The following is a 17,698-nucleotide window of genomic DNA, read 5'->3' on the forward strand; positions in this document are numbered from 1 at the left end:
AAACCTGTGGAAGGTCTTCTGCTGAGCTACCAGCGCGCTGGCACTGGTTGCTCGGTGTCTGCAAAGAGCCTGATGGCCCTACAAGATGTGGTACCTTCAGCTGGGGAAACTGAGGCACAGCTGGGCTGAGTGTTGGGACATGCAGCAGTGCTGAGGAGCATCAGCACCCCCCAGTTTTGGGGCTGCACGCTAAGTGCCCCACCTCCTCCCCATCCCCACCAGCGTGCCATTCTGGTGTCGTTTCCCTCAACGCAAAAGCCCCAGAGCTGCAGAGTTCGCTGAAAATCCTAGGGCTTCTGGAGACCCCCACGGGCAGCGGCAAAGCTGATGAGAGGTTGGGCCTTGTACGGGTGGGTTTTTTTGGGTGGAAATCAGAAAAAAAGGCTCATGGTGGGCAGAGGAGCCCATGTGGCCGTGCTGGGAGGGACGAACAGAGCATCCCTGGGGCAGAGAGTGCAAAAACATCCTCCCCCCTGCCAATTCCTGGTTGAGAGGCAGTGAGGTGGGAGCGGTTTCTTGTTTCCCCTTCCTTTTCTCTTGCTCTTCACCCCACTACGAAGCTCTGCGGCCTGTCTGCCTGTCCGTCCGCGCTACCCCTCGCTTCCGCAGCCACCGTTTCGGAGCACGCTTCAGAGGCACCCTGCGATTTCCCACAGCCTGGCTATTTTTAGTCTGTGGTAATTCGATGAACTCACGCAAAGATCCTTCTCCACCGGCTGCTGCTTGGTGGCCACCGTCGGGAGCAATGATTTTTATGGCCAGCCCTGCAGAAGACAAGCCCTGCCGTTGCCTTTGGCCGCTTCCAATCTGCTGTGTTGGCTCCTCACGTAGCAACATCTCTCGTCCTCGAGTGAAAAGTCAGGGTGAAACTGTCTCTATTTCCTGCCTGGCACCTCTCACCTGCCTTCCTCTTGTTAATGGTGGGGGACAAGGGCGATGCTGGAGGAGATGCTGGACCTGGCTGTCCAAAGCTGGAGCTTGTGAAATGTATAGGGATGCAGTGAGCATCTCCCCTTGCCCAAAGGATACAGGAGAGAAAGCTACACCGAGGGCATATCTACAAAGCCAAACTGAGGTGCTTTCAGCACATGTGAGCACGCCTGTGTGCCTGGAGACTATCCCCAAGATCTCCAGAGGGATCTCGACACCATCACCCAGACGGATCTGTCTCTCCCCCTGCTCTTTGTGATGCTGCAGCCTTGCTGGAGCACTCGGAAAGACCCCAGGGCCGCAGGAGCAGCTCTTAGCTTGCATCAAGCATCTCCTCCAGTGGTGGAGAAGAGCTTGCTGGCTCAACTGCAGCAGCTGCTTTTTCCCCAGGGGTGACATCCCTGAATCCCCTGGAGCGATTGGCATGGGGAGGTGTAGAATTACAGTTGCTTCCACTTATGTTCCAGTTCCCTGAGTGGGATGCTGTGGGCACTTCAGGGTCTCGGCAAGCCCCTCGCCACCGGGCAGCATCGCGAGCATTTCCCACCAAGCCTCTCAGGAGATGGGCATCTGTTCCCGGCGGCGTGATGCCTCCTTGAAAATTGTATTTGTGTTGGACGTGCCCCTTAGACTCCCACAGTAATTGCTCTGACGTGAACCTTTTTGCAAGCTGCTCTTCTCCCAGCTGCGCAGTAAAGGCACATGCCCCCAAGCCGAGGGGATGTGTTGCTCTGTGCATGCTGGCAAAACCATGTTTGGGCTCAGGCAGTTGCTATTTACCAGCTTGTTCACCCTGAACTGGAACTGACCCATCTGAGACGGGAGAATGAACATCCAAGGAGCCCCATGATGTCCCTCGTGCCTTGAACACCGGTTTTGTCCTCTGCCCTACTAGAAAACCTGCTGCAAGACAGTGATTGCCGCCAAAGGTGTCCCGGTGGGCTCCCACCACCAAGCATCTGGCTCCAGTTTTGGGCCATCTGCTCTGCTGCCGTCCCAGGTTGGTGTCGGGCCGAGGTCTGGTCGTGCCGGTGGTGGGTGCCGGTTGTACACGCTCTCCCGTGGCCGTGCTGGTGACACCGTCCCTTTGCCGAGCCCTTCTTGTGCCGGGATGTGTTTTATTGAAACGCTTTTGGTGAGGAGCAGCTGTCCTGGCAGTTCCCCTAATTCTGTTAGGTGTGATTTCGATCTCCAGGAACTATTAGCTGATCTAATTACACCGGAAAGCATCGCTCTGTCTGCTGCCTCGTTAGCTGCCAGGTCTCTTCCATCCCCCTCGGTGGAGCTGGTGTCACCTGGCTCAGAGCACGTCACCTTCTCGCCTCTGCATGCAGCGAGCAGGCTGGGTCCTGGCGTCACACGGCCGAAACAAGCTGGCATCTGAGACACAAAACCTCTGAGCAACGACGATCATGGTGTGGCAGCACCAAGAAAATGGCAGCAAACTCTCTTCACATCCCTTCCTCCAGCTCCACGCTGGGACAGTGGTGGCAGGTCACCCATGGCCGAGCTTTGCACGCTCTGGGTGTTTGGATTGCCCTTCTGCAAACATCTCTTGGGGGTGTGATGTAGCGTGCGTGTCCTCGGGGCCTGCAGATGCCAATGTGGACACATCCTCATTCGGAGCAGGAGAGAGATGCCATAGACTGGGAGCGGCTGGGGAAGGTTTGGAGGGTGAGGGCAAAGGCTGGAAGGTCACCGTAACTGTGAGGAAGCCTGACCCCAAATTTGATGGCTCTACCCACAGCCTTCAGTTGTGCCTCCAGTTGCTCTTTGCCCCTGGGGATGTTTCAAAAGGGGCATGTGCCAAGGCTGCACTGCTTATGGGTGGGCTTTGGGGCTTCAAAGGGGGACTACACCATCCCTTGCATGCACGCTCCGGTCTTCATAGCTGCGTGTACTCAAACCCAGAATCAGGAGGTGAGATTTTAAGGCTGATGCAGCAAGGGCGAGGAGCGGGAATGTGGACTTCTCGTTTGCTTTAATGGCATTTCCCAAAGTAACGAGCAGTTGTAAATCCCCTCCAAGGTTGCCGAGCCAACGCGCAGGCTCAACACGCTGCTCCAAAGCCTCCTAAAGCTGTGACAGTGTGGCTGTGACCGCTTTCATCTTCAGATCAGCAATCCAGCAGCTCACTCCGGCTGGGAGCATCATCCGGCTGATGGGGCATCTCGTCTCTGGCACTGCGGGGTTGTTGGTGTTTTGGGCTGCTGCCTTGCGCTCTCCTCCCATTTCACCGGCGGATGGGAAGGCAGCAAGCCCCCCAAGCGCGGTGGCTGCTTGCCTGTCGGCGCAGAGAAGCAGAGCTTTATTATGCATCGCTCCCCGGTGCTCCCCCGGCGCCACCGCTTCGTGTCTAATATCTGCTGGCTTGACAGTGCGGGGAGCTGGAGGAGAGCTAATGCACCGCTTATCGCTCTCGAAGCATCTGTCAGCTTTGTACGGAGGCTGTTTTGTCAACAGGTGAGCAATATTCCGCTCCAGACAGGACTATTGCTCGCGTCCATCTCCCTAAGGCGCGTCTGTAGCTGCCCCAGGTAATACCAGCTGGGGCTCCTGCTTTAGCTGCCGAGCACTGGATTAAAGGGCTTGTTTACAAGGAGGCTCTCGCGCCGCAAGCTGCTCTGCCACGCTTTCCTGGGAGATAAATTGGTTTTGATTCCTCTGCCTCCCTTCTCAGGGAGCATGAGGATGGAGGTCTGGGCTGCTTGCAGATGGCCCTGGGGGCTCGGTGCCATGGCTGTGCTCCTCCTGCCCTGCCAAGCCTTGAGAGGCACTAAGGTCCCCAAAATCCTGGAGGCATTTTCTGGATGGGCTTCAGGTCACAGAGAGGGAGCTGTGGCCCCCTGTCCCACGCGCATGCTGGCCACCGTGGGTCGCAGTGGGACCGCTTGCAGGACGATGTCAGGACCTCGCTCATAGTCACATCATCACCGTTAACCAAAGGTGGGCACTTGTTGCAGGGTTTGGGCAGGAGCGTGGCAGTGGATGTTGTGCATGCTCAGCAGGCCCTGGCGAACTAAATGCCCACGCCATGGGATCAGCAACAAGCGGTGCGACTTCTCACAGGCACTTTGGTCACTGGGACCCAGAAACACACCCTTGCTGGCTCCTTGTCCCTTGGTGTGACCCAAGCTGAAGCTTTTCCTGCTGCTTTTTCCATGCTCCAGCATCCAAGGCCCCTCTTGTAGCCCTCCTGTCCCTTGGAAAGCGAGGTGTTAGATGACCAGTGACGGTAATCCACCATCCGAGCATCCATCCCCACGTGGTTTAATGGAAAGATCCTCTCTCCCTCTGACCCTGCCTGGGTTTGCCAGGCAAGGTTTTGGCAGGAGAGGGCTGCAGGGGCGGCTTCTGTGAGAAGTTGCCAGAAGCTTCCCCCATGTCCGACAGAGCCAGTCCCAGCCGGCTCCGAGATGGACCCACTGCTGGCCAAGGCCGAGCCCGTCAGCGATGGTGGCCGCGCCTCTGGGGAAACAGTTGAGGAGAAAAAACCAGCAGCCGGAGAGAGCAGTGAGGAGGTGTGAGAGGAGCAGCTCTGCAGACACTGAGGTTGGCGAAGGAGGAGAGGGAGAAGGTCCTCCAGGCGCCGGAGCAGAGGTTCCCTGGCAGCCCCCGGGGAAGCCCATGGGGAGGCCGGCTGTGCCCCTGCGGCCATGGAGCTCCACGGGGGAGCACATCTCCACCCGCACCCGAGGAGGGCCCCACGCCGGAGCAGGGGGATGCCCGAAGGAGGCCGTGAGCCCGTGGGCAGCCCGCGCTGGGGCCGGCTCCTGGCAGGGCCTGTGGCCCCGTGGGGAGAGAGAGGAGCCCCGGCTGGAGCAGGTTTACTGGCAGGACCTGGGACCCCGCGGGGGCCAGGCTGGAGCAGCCTGTTCCTGAAGGACGGCACCCGTGGGGGGACCCGGGCTGGAGCAGCCTGTTCCTGAAGGATGGCACCCATGGGGGGACCCGGGCTGGAGCAGCCTGTTCCTGAAGGATGGCACCCGTGGGGGGACCCAGGCTGGAGCAGCCTGTTCCTGAAGGACGGCACCCGTGGGGGGACCCGGGCTGGAGCAGCCTGTTCCTGAAGGATGGCACCCATGGGGGGACCCAGGCTGGAGCAGCTGGTGCAGAACTGCAGCCCATGGGAAGGACTCACGCTGGAGAAGTCCATGGAGGACTGTCTCCCGTGGCAGGGACCTCACGCTGAAGCAGGGCAGAGTGTCAGGAGTCCTCCCCTGAGGAGGAAGGAGCAGCAGAGACCAGGTGTGATGAACTGACCACAACCCCCATTCCCTGTACCCCTGTGCCGCTCGGGGGGAGGAGGCAGAGAATTCGGGGGTGAAGTTGAGCCCGGGAAGAACGGAGGGGTGGGGGGAAGGGGTTTTAAGAATTGGTTTTATTTCTTAGTACCCTGATTTGATAGGTAATAAATTAAATTAACTTCCCTAGTTGAGTCTGTTTTGCCTGTGACGGTAATTGTTGAGTGATCTCTGTCCTTGCAGGCGAGGTGGTCCTTGTGTTGGCCATCCCATGTCTCATGGTGTCCCCTGCTCTCCTGGCAGCAGCAGTGGAGCTTTGCATGACAGCCGTGCATCAGCTTTGGGTGTTGTGTCCTAAAGCCTGGGCATGATGGGTCAGGGCTTATGGCAAAGCTGGAAGCATCCCACATCCCAAAAGTGATGCAGCTGGAGGAGAAATTCATGGTAGAAGGACCTTGAATGCTTCCAGATGCTGGAGGCTTGGTGCTGCCCCGGAGCAGGATCAGTGTGGGATGAATCCTTGCTCCTGCTCACCAGTGCAGATGGCATGTGGGGCTACACCGAGCTGGTTCATGGACCTGCAGGCAAACTGCCTCTCCTCAGGGTGGGAAATGCCCCTGGCTGTCACCCCATTGCCTTGCAGAGGGCTCCTGCACCCCAAAACTAGTGGAAAGCTAGCAGAGCTGTCACTGGGTGTCCTCACCACCTGGAGAGGCAACATCTGCTTGCTCCCCACAAGGCTGGGGACGTTCCTCCAAGCACCATAAGCAGTCCCCATGATGCCTGGGGACCTGGCTTTGCCGGAGACAGCTCAGTAGCATCACGGCTGGGTGATGTTGAGCCACGTCATGACACTGGTTGTGTGTCAAACCGAGAGCATCCCTGCTCGCTGCGGGTGCTGGCACCCTGGTTTCTCAGCAGGATTTGGAGATGTTCTTGCTTGGGCTTGGGGGCTTCATCTTTGCAAAGGGGGGAAACGTGCTCCAGGTCCCTCCAAGGGCCTGGGCACACTTCCCTCCAATGCGATGGCTCCTGGTGCCCATGGCCCCAGTCTGAAAGCAGAAACCACTGCCTGCATTTTAACATGGAAGAGCTGTACCCCGGCAGGGATTATCTATCAGAAGGGCTTAGTCTGGTCTAATGTAGGGCTCTGTTGGAACGGGGGACTTCATGCAGCGTTGTCCTTGTCCATCCCACTTCCGCACCAAGCTCTAGCACTGCTGCTACAGAGTTCCCACATGGGGATCATAGACGGACCAGGTGGTGCTTTTTTGCATCCCCCAGCTCCCTTCATCTCTTAATCCGGTAAAAATGGATAATCTCGTACACGGTCTTGCAAGACAGCAACTGGCATCGTCAACCCACCGTTAATTTTTCCTGCCAGGGCACGACTCTGCAGTGATGTGAACACTTGGCGGCCAGCATGTTTGCACCCAGATTAGTGCTTAAGAGCATCCAAGGTGTCACCTTCCCGTGAAACCAGGTGGAGCTGGAGTTATCCGAGTGGGATTCCTTCTCTGCAAGAGCATCGCTGCCAGCTCTTTGTGCATGAGCATCTCTAGCCCTGAGGACACGAGGGCATTGCCTCCTCACTGTCCGCCCTTGCCCTGCCTGTGCCTGTTCATCATCCTGCCACGGGAGGGGAACACGGCGGGTGGAAAAAGCTGCTTAGGATCTATCCCCGGGGTTTAAATTGTCCTGGGTTATTGTTGGAGGATTAGGAGGGGATTTGGTATGATTGGTTGCAGTGGGTTAAATATAGGCTGGTGTGTGTTGGAGGGTTGATGCTCCAGTGGGGATGGAAGGGAGGGACAGCTGTGTGCTGGCTCCTTCATCTTCCATCTCCCTTCTGTCATCGTGGCGGTGGGCGGGGGGGTAGAGAAAAACCAGCACGTCCTTTCTAATATCGCACACCGACCCCAGGATGCGCAGGAGACTCCGGTGGCTTGTCGTGCAATTAACTTCCAGCAGCGCACATGGTCTTCGCCGGCTTCAAAGAGGGATTGAACCGGCGCTGGCTACGCGGTGGGGAGGGTGGAGGGAGCTGCCCTGAGCCCTGTGCCTGGGAGGGACGAGCTGGTGGGGTCTGGTTTGGGGCTGCTGGTCCCTCAGCTGCCGCTTGGTCCTTCTGCAGCTCCTAGGACCATCCCGCGGCTCCACAGAGGTGTCCTGGGGATGGTGGGTTTGGGCTGGGGCACAGGACACAACTGTTAGCTTCCCTGGGTTTTAAGGAAAGGGGGGACAGGTTCCTGCCTGCCAAAAAAGCCATGTTAGGAGGCATGGGGGCTGAAGACCACCCTCTGCACACCCTCCTTGGGATGCTTGGGATCAGCATCCCCCTCTCTCCCTGTGTGGGACTGCGGGCTCGTGGTGGTTGGTTTCGCCGCTCATTTCTACCCGGCGTTGTCTCTGGCATCCTGTCCTGGCCCCGTCTGTGTTACGGCAGGTCCCCAGCGCCTTCCTCCGAAGGCAGGATCCAGCTCACCTCCTGCTCACCTCCTGCTCACCGGGATGAGCCGGCTGTAGCTCTTGACCACGGGGCTGGCACCACATCTTCCCACGACCTTCTCCACCAGAGCACCCATCATTATCTAGGAGGAGAAGGGGAAAGAGAAGACTTGCATTTCATTTCTCTTTCCGAAGGAGACCCACGTGTCGGGCCTCAGCTCCTATATTATCCCCCCTGAAGCCTGCAGCTGGCTGCTGGCACAGCACAACAGGGGTTACAGACTGAGATTTATAAATGTGCTTCAGGCACAGCTGCTCTGGGCTCCCTTGGCTCCATCCATCTCCCGGGGCTGCACGGCTGTATATCTCACCGCGCTCATCAACCCTTGCAAACGAGTTTCCTATCTCCCGAGTTTTACCCTGCTCAGGTAAATGTGCTCGATGCAACGCACTCCACTCCTGGTCAAATTAGTTCTGCGATAATCAGAGCGGTCCACGGTGGCGAGGAGATACCCACAAAGCTGAGTGATGCCATGAAAGACCCCCCAACTCCAAAAAGAGATGCTGAGGATCCGTGTCCTCGGCACGGGTGTGAGCCAGGCTGCTTGTCTTGTTGAATTATCATGGAAAAGCTGAAACCAGCAGGTTTTTGGAATGCCCGATGCTCCATGATGGGAGGAGATGCGGCCCCATGTATGGTTCTGCAGGCAGAGATACAGGGCTGATGGGTGTCCCAGGGGTTGCGGGAGTGAAGCAAAGCTGGGGGTTGAGGGTTGCTCCCCCGAGGCTGGGTTCTCCTGCCATGGTGGTCGCCTGTGCGGGGATGCTGGGCTCAGCTTGCCATCTAGTGGCAATAACAGCATTTTCCGGAGGGCCGTGGGGTTCATGGCCGTGCATAGGGGTTCATAGCCCTGCTGGGGGGTCTTCAGCTCCACATTGGGGTGCATAGCCTTGCTGGGGGCTGTCTGCTTTTCCCCCAGGGGATTCCCAGCCCTTGCACCCCAGAGATTGCCTTCCCTACCCTACTTGAGTGCACATGGAGCCAACGTGGATCTTCAGGCCTCCCCAAATCCTGCAGTCCATTGCGGGTCGCTGGTTTTAGCATCACCATGAAAATGGGGAAGAGCGGTGAGCAACTTCAAGGAGGAGAGGTTAGGAGGATGCCAGCCAGAGACGTGCCAAGTCAGGACATGAGCTGGGGGTCTCCAGCTCCTATCTTGGGGCCCTTCCAGCCCAGAGTGCAGGGTCTCACCTCTCCTGAGAGCCTAAGATCCCTTTTCCGCCTTCCTCCAGCCCTAGAGCTGAGCTCTTCCTCTTGCCTATCATCTCGAGGGGTAGATCCCCTTTTGCCCCCATGCCCAGGGAAGGGCGAGACACTGGGGGGGTCACACCTGGCCCCGTCTGACCCTCTCCCCTCGTCTTACAGGTATGCTGGTGGTCAATGTCACATGGAGGAACAAGACGTACGTGGGGACGCTGCTCGACTGCACGCAGCACGACTGGGCACCTCCCCGGTAAGCAACTGGTGGGGTCCGGCAGCGCTCTCTCAGCCCCTTTTGCCCAGACGCAGAGGCCAAACGCAGCCATGTACGGCCCCCGTGGCACCCCCAGTACTCTCTGCGCTGTGCCCATGGGGCTGTCTTTGGGGGTTGGCATCTCCTCCTTGCCCAACTGAGCTACTTCTGTGGCTCTTTGCCCCCGTGGTTGCAGGCTCCCTTATCCTGGAGGTTGGAGATGGTTGAGCATTTGCCAGTGGACCTCCCAGGTTCCTATGTACTGGTCAGTGGCAGGGACGAGCTCGCAGGACTGATAGCGAAGGGAGGAAGGGGGTCCCCACCACGCAGTGGGGATGGCATAGCCCGGCATGGCTGTCTCTCCATTAAAACCTCCGTGTCCTCCCGGCAGGTTCTGCGACTCTCCCACCAGCGACCTGGAGATGCGCAACGGCCGGGGCAGGGGCAAACGCATGCGCCCCAACAGCAACACGCCTGTCAACGAGACTGCTGCTGCCTCGGACAGCAAAGGGACCAGCAACAGCAGCAAGACCCGAGCGGGAGCCAACAGCAAAGGGCGCCGGGGAAGCCAGAACTCCTCGGACCACCGCACGCCACCCGGCGGCACGGCGGAGGACGTGAAGGCCAGTCCCTCCTCCGTCACCAAGCGGAAGAGCAAACCCCTCTCCGACATGGAGCTGAACTCCAGCTCGGAGGACTCCAAGGGCAGCAAACGCATCCGCACGAACTCGATGGGCTCGGCAGCTGTGCCACCCACCACTGTCAAGGTGGAGCCGGCTGTTCTCGACCGAAACTGCCCTTCTCCCATCCTCATCGACTGTCCCCACCCAAACTGTAACAAGAAGTACAAGCACATCAACGGGCTGAAGTACCACCAGGCCCACGCGCACACGGATGACGACAGCAAGCTGGAGGCAGACGTGGACAGTGAGTACGGTGAGGAGCCCGCCCTGCACACGGACATTGGGAGCTGCAACGGTGCTGCCGCCTCTCAGAAGGGCTCGCTCTCGCCAGCTCGCTCGGCCACCCCCAAGGTGCGCTTGATGGAGCCCCACAGTCCCTCCCCATCCAACAAGTTCAGCGCCAAGGTCCCCTGCAAGAAAAAGCTGTCTGGGGAAGGAGACACTGACCCGGGTGCCCTGTCCAATGACGGCTCTGAGGATGGTCCCTCGGTGGCCGATGAGACGAGTAACGATGGCTTTGACTCGCTGGAGAAGCGGTGTGTTGATAAGGACAAGTCAAAGAAGGCATCTGGTGCTAAGGCGGAGAAGATCCCCTCCAAAAGCTTGAAGTCTGCCAGACCCATTGCGCCAGCCATCCCCCCCCAGCCGATTTACACCTTCCAGACAGCCACCCTCACCACAGCCACCCCTGGTTCCTCCACGGGCCTCGCCACCACCGTGGTGCAGACGATGCCCAGTAGCCCTCAGCTCAAACCCATCCAGCCCAAGCCTACAGTGATGGGAGAGCCCTTCACGGTCAATCCTGCCCTCACCCCTTCCAAGGAGAAGAAGAAGAAGGACAAGAAGAAGAAGGAGCCCAAGGAGGTAGAAAACCCTCTGACTCCCGGCAAAGCCTGCAGAGCGGAAGAAGGCAAGAGCCCTTTCCGGGGGGAATCCAGTGACCTGGGGACGAAAGGCGAGGGGCTGCTGAACGGCTCGTCTGACCCCCACCAGAGCCGGCTCGCCAGCATCAAGGCCGAGGCGGATAAAATCTACAGCTTCACCGACAACGCCCCAAGCCCCTCCATTGGTGGTGCCAGCAGGCTGGAGAACACCAACCCAGCCCAACCCATGACCCCGCTGCACGTCGTCACCCAGAATGGGGCAGAGGCAAGCTCGGTGAAGACCAACAGCCCGGCCTACTCGGACATCTCTGATGCTGGGGAGGATGGGGAGGGCAAGCTGGAGAGTGTGAAGGTGAAGGATCCGGAGCAGCTGGTCAAGGAAGGCGCCAAAAAAGCTCTTTTCCCCCCGCAACCGCAGAGCAAAGAGTCTCCCTATTACCAAGGCTTTGAAACGTACTATTCCCCTGGCTACCCCCAGGCAAGCCCGGGGCCCTTGAACCCCGGCGGCCAGGCCGTGGCTGAGACGCAAGCCTTGAAGCTGAAGAAAGACGAGGAGCAGGAGAACCCAGAGGTGAAGGTGAAGAGTGAAGGCTGCGAAGAGAAGAAGGCAGAGCTCAGCAGCTCCAGCCAGCAGCCCTCGGTCATCCAGCAGCGCCCCAACATGTACATGCAGTCCCTCTACTACAACCAGTATGCCTACGTGCCCCCCTACGGCTACAACGAGCAGGGCTACCACGCTCACCTGCTGAGCACCAACCCTGCCTACCGCCAGCAGTACGAGGAGCAGCAGAAGCAGCGGCAGAGCCTGGAGCAGCAGCAGCAGCGAGGACTGGAGAAGAAAGCAGAGCTAGGCTTGAAGGAGAGGGAGACAGCGCTCAAAGAGGAGTGGAAGCAAAAGCCGCCCATGCCCCCGACGCTAACCAAGGCCCCGAGCCTCACGGACCTCGTCAAGTCGGGGCTGAGCAAGGCTAAAGAGCAGGGAGCTCCTGACATGGCCAAATCTGTCATCATCCCCAAGCTGGAGGACTCGTCCAAGCTGTCTGGCAGCCAGGTCGCCGAGGGGCTCAAGGTGAAACTGAGCGAGGCCAGCCACCTTGGGAAGGAGACCGCTGAGACGAAGCCTGGCTCTGAGTGCGGCCGGCAGGCAGAGGTGGACCCTGTGCTCTGGTACAGACAGGTAATGCCTGCCCGCTGCCACTCGGCTCTGCCCACCAGCCCGGTGGTGGGCTTTCTCCTGGAGGGGTTTGCTGGGGCCATCACCTCAGAGAACATGCGTTGTCCTCTGCTCGTGATGGGACTCCATGAGGTTCCCTTGGGGCCAGCAAAAGGATGGGGCAAGGAGAGCCCAGGGAAGGGGAGCGGGGTTTGCTATCTCCTCCAAATCCAGCCTGGTTTTGGGGGAGGCAGCCGCTCTGATGGTTGGCTGGTTCTTGCAGGAAGCCGAGCCCCGGATGTGGACCTACGTGTACCCGGCGAAGTACTCGGACATCAAGACGGAGGACGAGCGGTGGAAAGAGGAGAGGGACCGAAAGTTGAAGGAAGAAAGAAATCGAAGCAAAGAAGCCACATCCAAGGAGGACGGGAAGGAGAGCACCAGCTCCGAGTGCAAACTGACCCCCACCGAGGAGGCTCGTATGGTGGGCAAGGATCCCAGACCCAGCGTCCACGTCCCTGTGTCTTCACCCCTCACGCAGCATCAGTCCTACATCCCCTACATGCACGGCTACTCCTACAGCCAGTCGTACGACCCCAACCACCCCAGCTACCGCGCCATGCCCACCGTCATGATGCAGAATTACCCAGGTAGGGAGCTGGGGTCTTCTTGGGGACGTCCCCTCCCAGGCTGTCCCTGCTCCCGGAGCGGTGGATGGCTGTGGGACATCCTCTCATTCCTGGAGGCACACGTGCAGAGCTGCGTGCTCCTGCTGTGCCACCCGAAGACTCCTCATGCCCTGACTGCTTTTTCTCCCCTCCAGGATCATACCTACCCTCCAGCTATTCCTTCTCCCCGTACGGGAGCAAGGCGTCCGGCAGCGACGACAGCGACAAGTCCCGAGCCAGCCCCAGCGTCAGTTGTAAATCCAGCTCGGAGTCTAAGGCCCTGGACATCCTGCAGCAGCACGCCAGCCACTACAAGAGCAAATCACCCACGGTGAGGGTCAGGAAGGTTTTGGCTTTGTCCAGCTCCGTGCATGAGCTTCGGGATGGTGCCTGGATCCTATAACTAGCCTGGAGCAACTCTGCCTGCTGAGGGTTTTTGCCATTCCTGCTGCTGTAGGAGACCTGGGGCCGAGGAGTAATCCCACAACACAACCCCTTTGGGATGGACAAGCCCAACCTGCGGGCAGGGCTGGCCCAGAGGAGCACCGGGGCACCAGGGCAACACTTGTCCTCAGCCCTGGAGCTGGTGGGTGGGATGCAGGAGCTGTCTCCATCCCACGGCAATGTAGGGTCACAAGCTCCTCTTGGGCTGAGCTGGGATGACACAGTGGCAGGTAACCCTGGTTTTGGGCAGGAAGGAGCTGCCTGAAGTGGGACTTCCATCTGCCCTGCTCCTTTTGGGCTGGTCACCGGCCATCCCGTCATCTCCCAGCAGTGTCGTGGGGAGCCTTTGGGCAAAGGCAGGGAGAACATCGTCCCGATGGGGCAGCCTCGAGTGCCCGGTGTGGATCTGATGCTGCCCTGCGCCCCGGGGTAGCGGGTAGCATCCCTCAGTGTGCATCTGCTTTCTCCTCTCCAGATAAGCGAGAAGACGTCTCAGGAGCGGGACCGCAGCGGCTGCGGGGTGGTGGGAGGCGGTGGGAGTTGTAGCAGCGTCGGGGGAGCCGGCGGGGGTGAGAGGAGCGCTGACCGGCCCCGCACCTCGCCATCTCAGCGCCTGCTCTCGACGCATCACCACCACCACCACCTCGGGTACTCGCTGCTGCCGGCGCAGTACAACCTGCCCTATGCAACAGGTGAGAGCCCAACCTCACCCCGGCAGCCAGCCGGGGCTGTGGGCACAGCTCAGGGGAGCCGGGAAGAAGCCGTAGCCACCTTTGGGTGGCATGAGTCCTTATGCTGGGCTTCGCTTTGACCGTATCCGGTGCTTTCCAGCTCCCCCGGCACGGCTGGGTGCCTGTCCCAGGCTGCTGGCTCCTAACACCGCTTCTCCTCCGCAGGTCTCTCCTCCACAGCCATCGTTGCCAGCCAGCAAGGCTCCGCTCCCTCCCTATATCCACCTCCCCGGAGGTGAGAACGGTAAGACTCTCCTCCCGTGGCACTGGCACGGCCACCCTGCTTCGCCTGCGGGCAACCGGGCTGGGGTGGAGGTGGCCGGGACGGGCACACAATGGGTGCCCTTGAGGGCAGAGGGTTTGGGCTTTGCCTGGGGCTCGTGGGGCTGCTGGCAGCGGGAGCTGACTTGACCTTGGGTCGTGGCAGGACGTGACGCGCCGGGACGCCTGGGCTGTACGAGACATGTGACTGGCTCACATGGGGAAGTGCTGGAGACTCCTTTAGACATCAGTTGAATGGTGTTAATTGTTCTGCTTGACATTCCTGCCGCGATCTGAGGCAGACTCTCTCTTCTCCCCCCCATCGGACACACACTGACTCCCCCCTCTACACCCTGCCCTTTGGTGAGCGGGCGAGCTGGTACCTGCAGAAATATTTATTCTACTGGGCACTGGCGCTCGGGACGGAGGAGACTCGCCTGCCTGGTGCATATGAAGAGGAAACGGAAGCACTGAGGTTTCTCGATGGATTTGGGACCCCGCCGTGTCCCCGCGAGCCGCTGCTTCACGATGGGGCCGAGCGCCACGGGACTGGGGGCAGGCAGGGGCGCGGCCTCTGCCTGCTCCTCGCAGAGCTCGAAGTGCGGGGCTGAGCCCGCCGCGGAGTCACAGTCTCAGGAAAGGGAGGGCTGGCTCACGTGGGTGTCAGGGAGGCTGGTACGAGCTGGGGAGGGGGTCGTCAGCCTGACTGGGGGCAGCCATGGGGCACAGGGACGTGCTGCATGTGGGGCACGCCCTCTCCCAGCCCCACGGCTGCTCCCGCACCCCATGGCACCCACTGTTCTGTGCCTGTGTGGGCAGGAACCGCCAGCACGTGGTCAATGGCTGGAGCAGTGGGTCAGGGGAGCCGGGGGCTGCTCTCAGCCCCAGTGAAGCGGCCTCTGCCCCCCTGCACCCCGGGTGGCTGGGGGCAGCCGGGCGCAGAGCTGGGGGCTGTGCCCGTCACCCAGCCCGCTGCCAGGGTTCCTCCCCAGTGCCTTGCATGGTCCAGACCTGCCTGAAGCTCATGCCCATGGCTTTCAAGTTGGTTTCTGAGCTGTGACTCTGCAAACCCCCGGCCTTTCCTCTGCCCCCGCTACCCCAGCGAGTGCTCCCCAAACCCTGGGGCAACACATCCTGCTCGGAGTGGAGGGCGAGGGCTGTGGCTCCCCTTTGCATCCACCTTCTGCTTTTAAATCGGCTTCACCAGGCCGTGGGCAGAGCCCAGCGAGGAACAAGCACACTTAGGCTCTGCCAGAGGCACTTGGGGCCATGCCAGTTTGCCCTCCGGCCCCGTGCTGGGGCGCGGGGCACCGGGCCCTGGAGGAAGCCGGTCCCTGCTCCTGAGGACAGGGGCTTTCTGGTCCTCTGCTCCCCCAGCCCCGGAGCGGCTCTTCCCTGGGCCGATGCTCTACCTCGGCCCCGCAGCAGCCGGGCCGCCCCGGCTCTCTCCGTGCTGCTCCCCGCTGCCTGGCCAGGGGAGCACAGGGGACCGTCAGTCTCGGTTGTGTCTGTGTGTCCGTGTCGCACCCGGCCCCGAGGGGCCGCTGTACCGGGATGCTCTGCCCGCCGGGCTCTGTACATACTGTAAAAAGCAATTGTTTGAAAGCTGTTGTTTTGGGTTTTGTTTTCTTCCCCATCCCGTTTCCCCCCATCCCACATTACCCAGTTGGAACGGAGGCGCTCGCTGGTCTCACCCTGGGTCAGGTGCCGGCAGCACTGTGGCCCCAGTCTGTCGTTCTTCAACTCATTTTTTCTTCCACTCCTGTCTTTGCAACGGACGGGGCCGCGTGGCCCGGCACGCTCCTCGGGGACAGGGTAGGCGATGCCGAGCGACGGCTCAACACACTCCACGCCTGTTACGGAGCCACATGCAGCCGCCGGGCTGGGGACCAGAGGGGTCGGGGTGATGGTGGGAGCCCCGGATCCCACCCGTGGAGGATCGTCCCACCAGCTGCTCCTACCTGCAGCCTCGGCCGCCCCGGCAGAGCCTGGCTCCCGGCATGGCCGGGGCCCACCAGCAGCTCCAGGGGCGCGGAGGAGGGCGTGTGGGCTGTGCAGGGGGTGATGGGGGGTGCCACAGGCTTTGCTGGCAGTTGAGGGGGGTTGGGGGGCTGCTCCCCACCTTCCCAGTTGGGTCTCCCTTTAGGTGTTAACTGAAACAACGGTTTATGCAGAATAGGTTTGAGGTTTGATGTTTTCCGGGTTTTCCTGGTCAGCCCTTGCCCGTGAGGCTGGTGCCCCGGCCCCCCGCAGCGGTGCCGCTCCCCTGTCCCTGGGGTGCCCTGCCCCCCGGCCCCCCGGGTGGCCGGCCAGGGCATCAAACCATTGGTGTTTATAGCTCTTGTTTCCATTGGCGTTGCTGTGTTGGGTTTCATTTCAGTCTTCCTGATTCTGCCCTTCTGTAAAGTGTACATTATTACCAAGTTCCTTGTTTTTTTATATATATATATATAAATATATATATATACAAACTGTACTCTTCTTGCCTTTGTACATTTGGGCAAGGAGAGAGAATAAATCTTTTTAAGAGACAATCACAAACCTGTGAGGGTGGCTTTTTCTCTCCATTTCCACTCCCCCAAATTCTGGGTTTTGTCCCCCAAAAGCTGTGGCCAGTGATTTTTTGGGGTGGGGGGTGGGAAGGGGATTCCCATCTCTGGGGCATCTGAGAGGGCTTAAGCTTTGTGCTGATACCAAGCTCATTGGTCCACAGCCACCGAGGCTGTGGCAGGGTGGCCCAGTGGGGCAGCAGGTCCTGACCCCCAGCACCTTCCTGCTTGCCACCAGCAGACACAGCTGCACCTGGGGATGCTGCAGCCAAGCAATTGGGTCAGAAGCAACAACAATTTGGGTCAGAAGCCCCCAAGCTTGAATCCCTGGGCATCATCACCACTGGGCAGCTGCCCCACAGCGTGCGGGGGTCCTGCCCTACACCAGGCAAGCCCACCTTTGCAGGAGGCAGCTGGACAGAGCCTGGCTCCTCCGCCTTTGCCCTGGAGGGAACCTGTGCAGGAGGCAGCACCCTGCAAAACAGGAAGCACCTTTTAGATTTTCAAGAGGGAATATTTCTGAAGACACGGGGTGATCCGAGACCTCTCCCTTCGACCACACTTGCTTGAACCAGGGCAGGGCAGGCAGAGGCATACGCACTGGCACAGCCTCGTAACCACAGATTAACGAGCTCAGGAGAACATCCTCATCCCAAGCTCCCAGGACAAGAACCTTGCACTTCATTTCACCAGTAAGGCAGGAGCAAAGCAGTTGCCAGCCCCTGGCATGAGGGATGTGCCAGCAGAGCGCCGTGGGGCAGCAGCAGGGCCCCGCAGCCTGCGGAAAGGGCCTGGGAGGCAGCTCCAGCTGGGATAAAGGGATAAAACTTGGCCTTTCAAAAGCCAGAACCAGAAAGCAGCGTTGTTCCAAGCCAGGGGAGAGGTGCAAGGTCTCCTCTGTCCCTGCACCTGGAGTGAGGAGAGGAGGGGCAATGCCTGTTGCAGAGCCAACACTAGAGGGGCTAGAGATGGGCTACATGGTTCTACATCAGAGATGCTCCCACCAGCACAGCCCAGCCTTCCATTTCAAGCCAGACTTGGGATTTAATGCCTCACTGAAGAGGGATTAGAGGCACCAGCCCTGTCACTTCATTGGAAGGGAAGGAGGGAAAGAGACACACAGACTTTAAGATGATTTATTCACACAAACTCGTATCCCAGTCCCACCTCTCTCCCCCAAACAGAAAAC

At 59.8% G+C, this 17,698-nt stretch overlaps 1 protein-coding gene across 1 annotated transcript in view; it reads left to right on the plus strand.

Annotated features, from left to right (window-relative positions):
* Positions 1-13,938, plus strand: part of ZNF609 (zinc finger protein 609) — a gene marked incomplete at both ends in the record, with an annotated part of 57,386 nt that extends 43,448 nt beyond the window's left edge. Inside the window, 6 exons of the mRNA XM_082005192.1 lie at positions 9,049-9,136; positions 9,528-11,880; positions 12,140-12,506; positions 12,680-12,855; positions 13,444-13,660; positions 13,865-13,938. Of these exons, the coding sequence (XP_081861318.1) occupies positions 9,049-9,136; positions 9,528-11,880; positions 12,140-12,506; positions 12,680-12,855; positions 13,444-13,660; positions 13,865-13,938 (3,275 nt within the window). The remainder of the gene's footprint in view (positions 1-9,048; positions 9,137-9,527; positions 11,881-12,139; positions 12,507-12,679; positions 12,856-13,443; positions 13,661-13,864) is intronic.
* Positions 13,939-17,698: the final 3,760 nt, after the last annotated feature.

The sequence above is a fragment of the Phaethon aethereus genome, assembly GCF_964289735.1.
Source record: "Phaethon aethereus genome assembly, chromosome: 12".
Lineage (NCBI taxonomy): Eukaryota > Metazoa > Chordata > Aves > Phaethontiformes > Phaethontidae > Phaethon > Phaethon aethereus.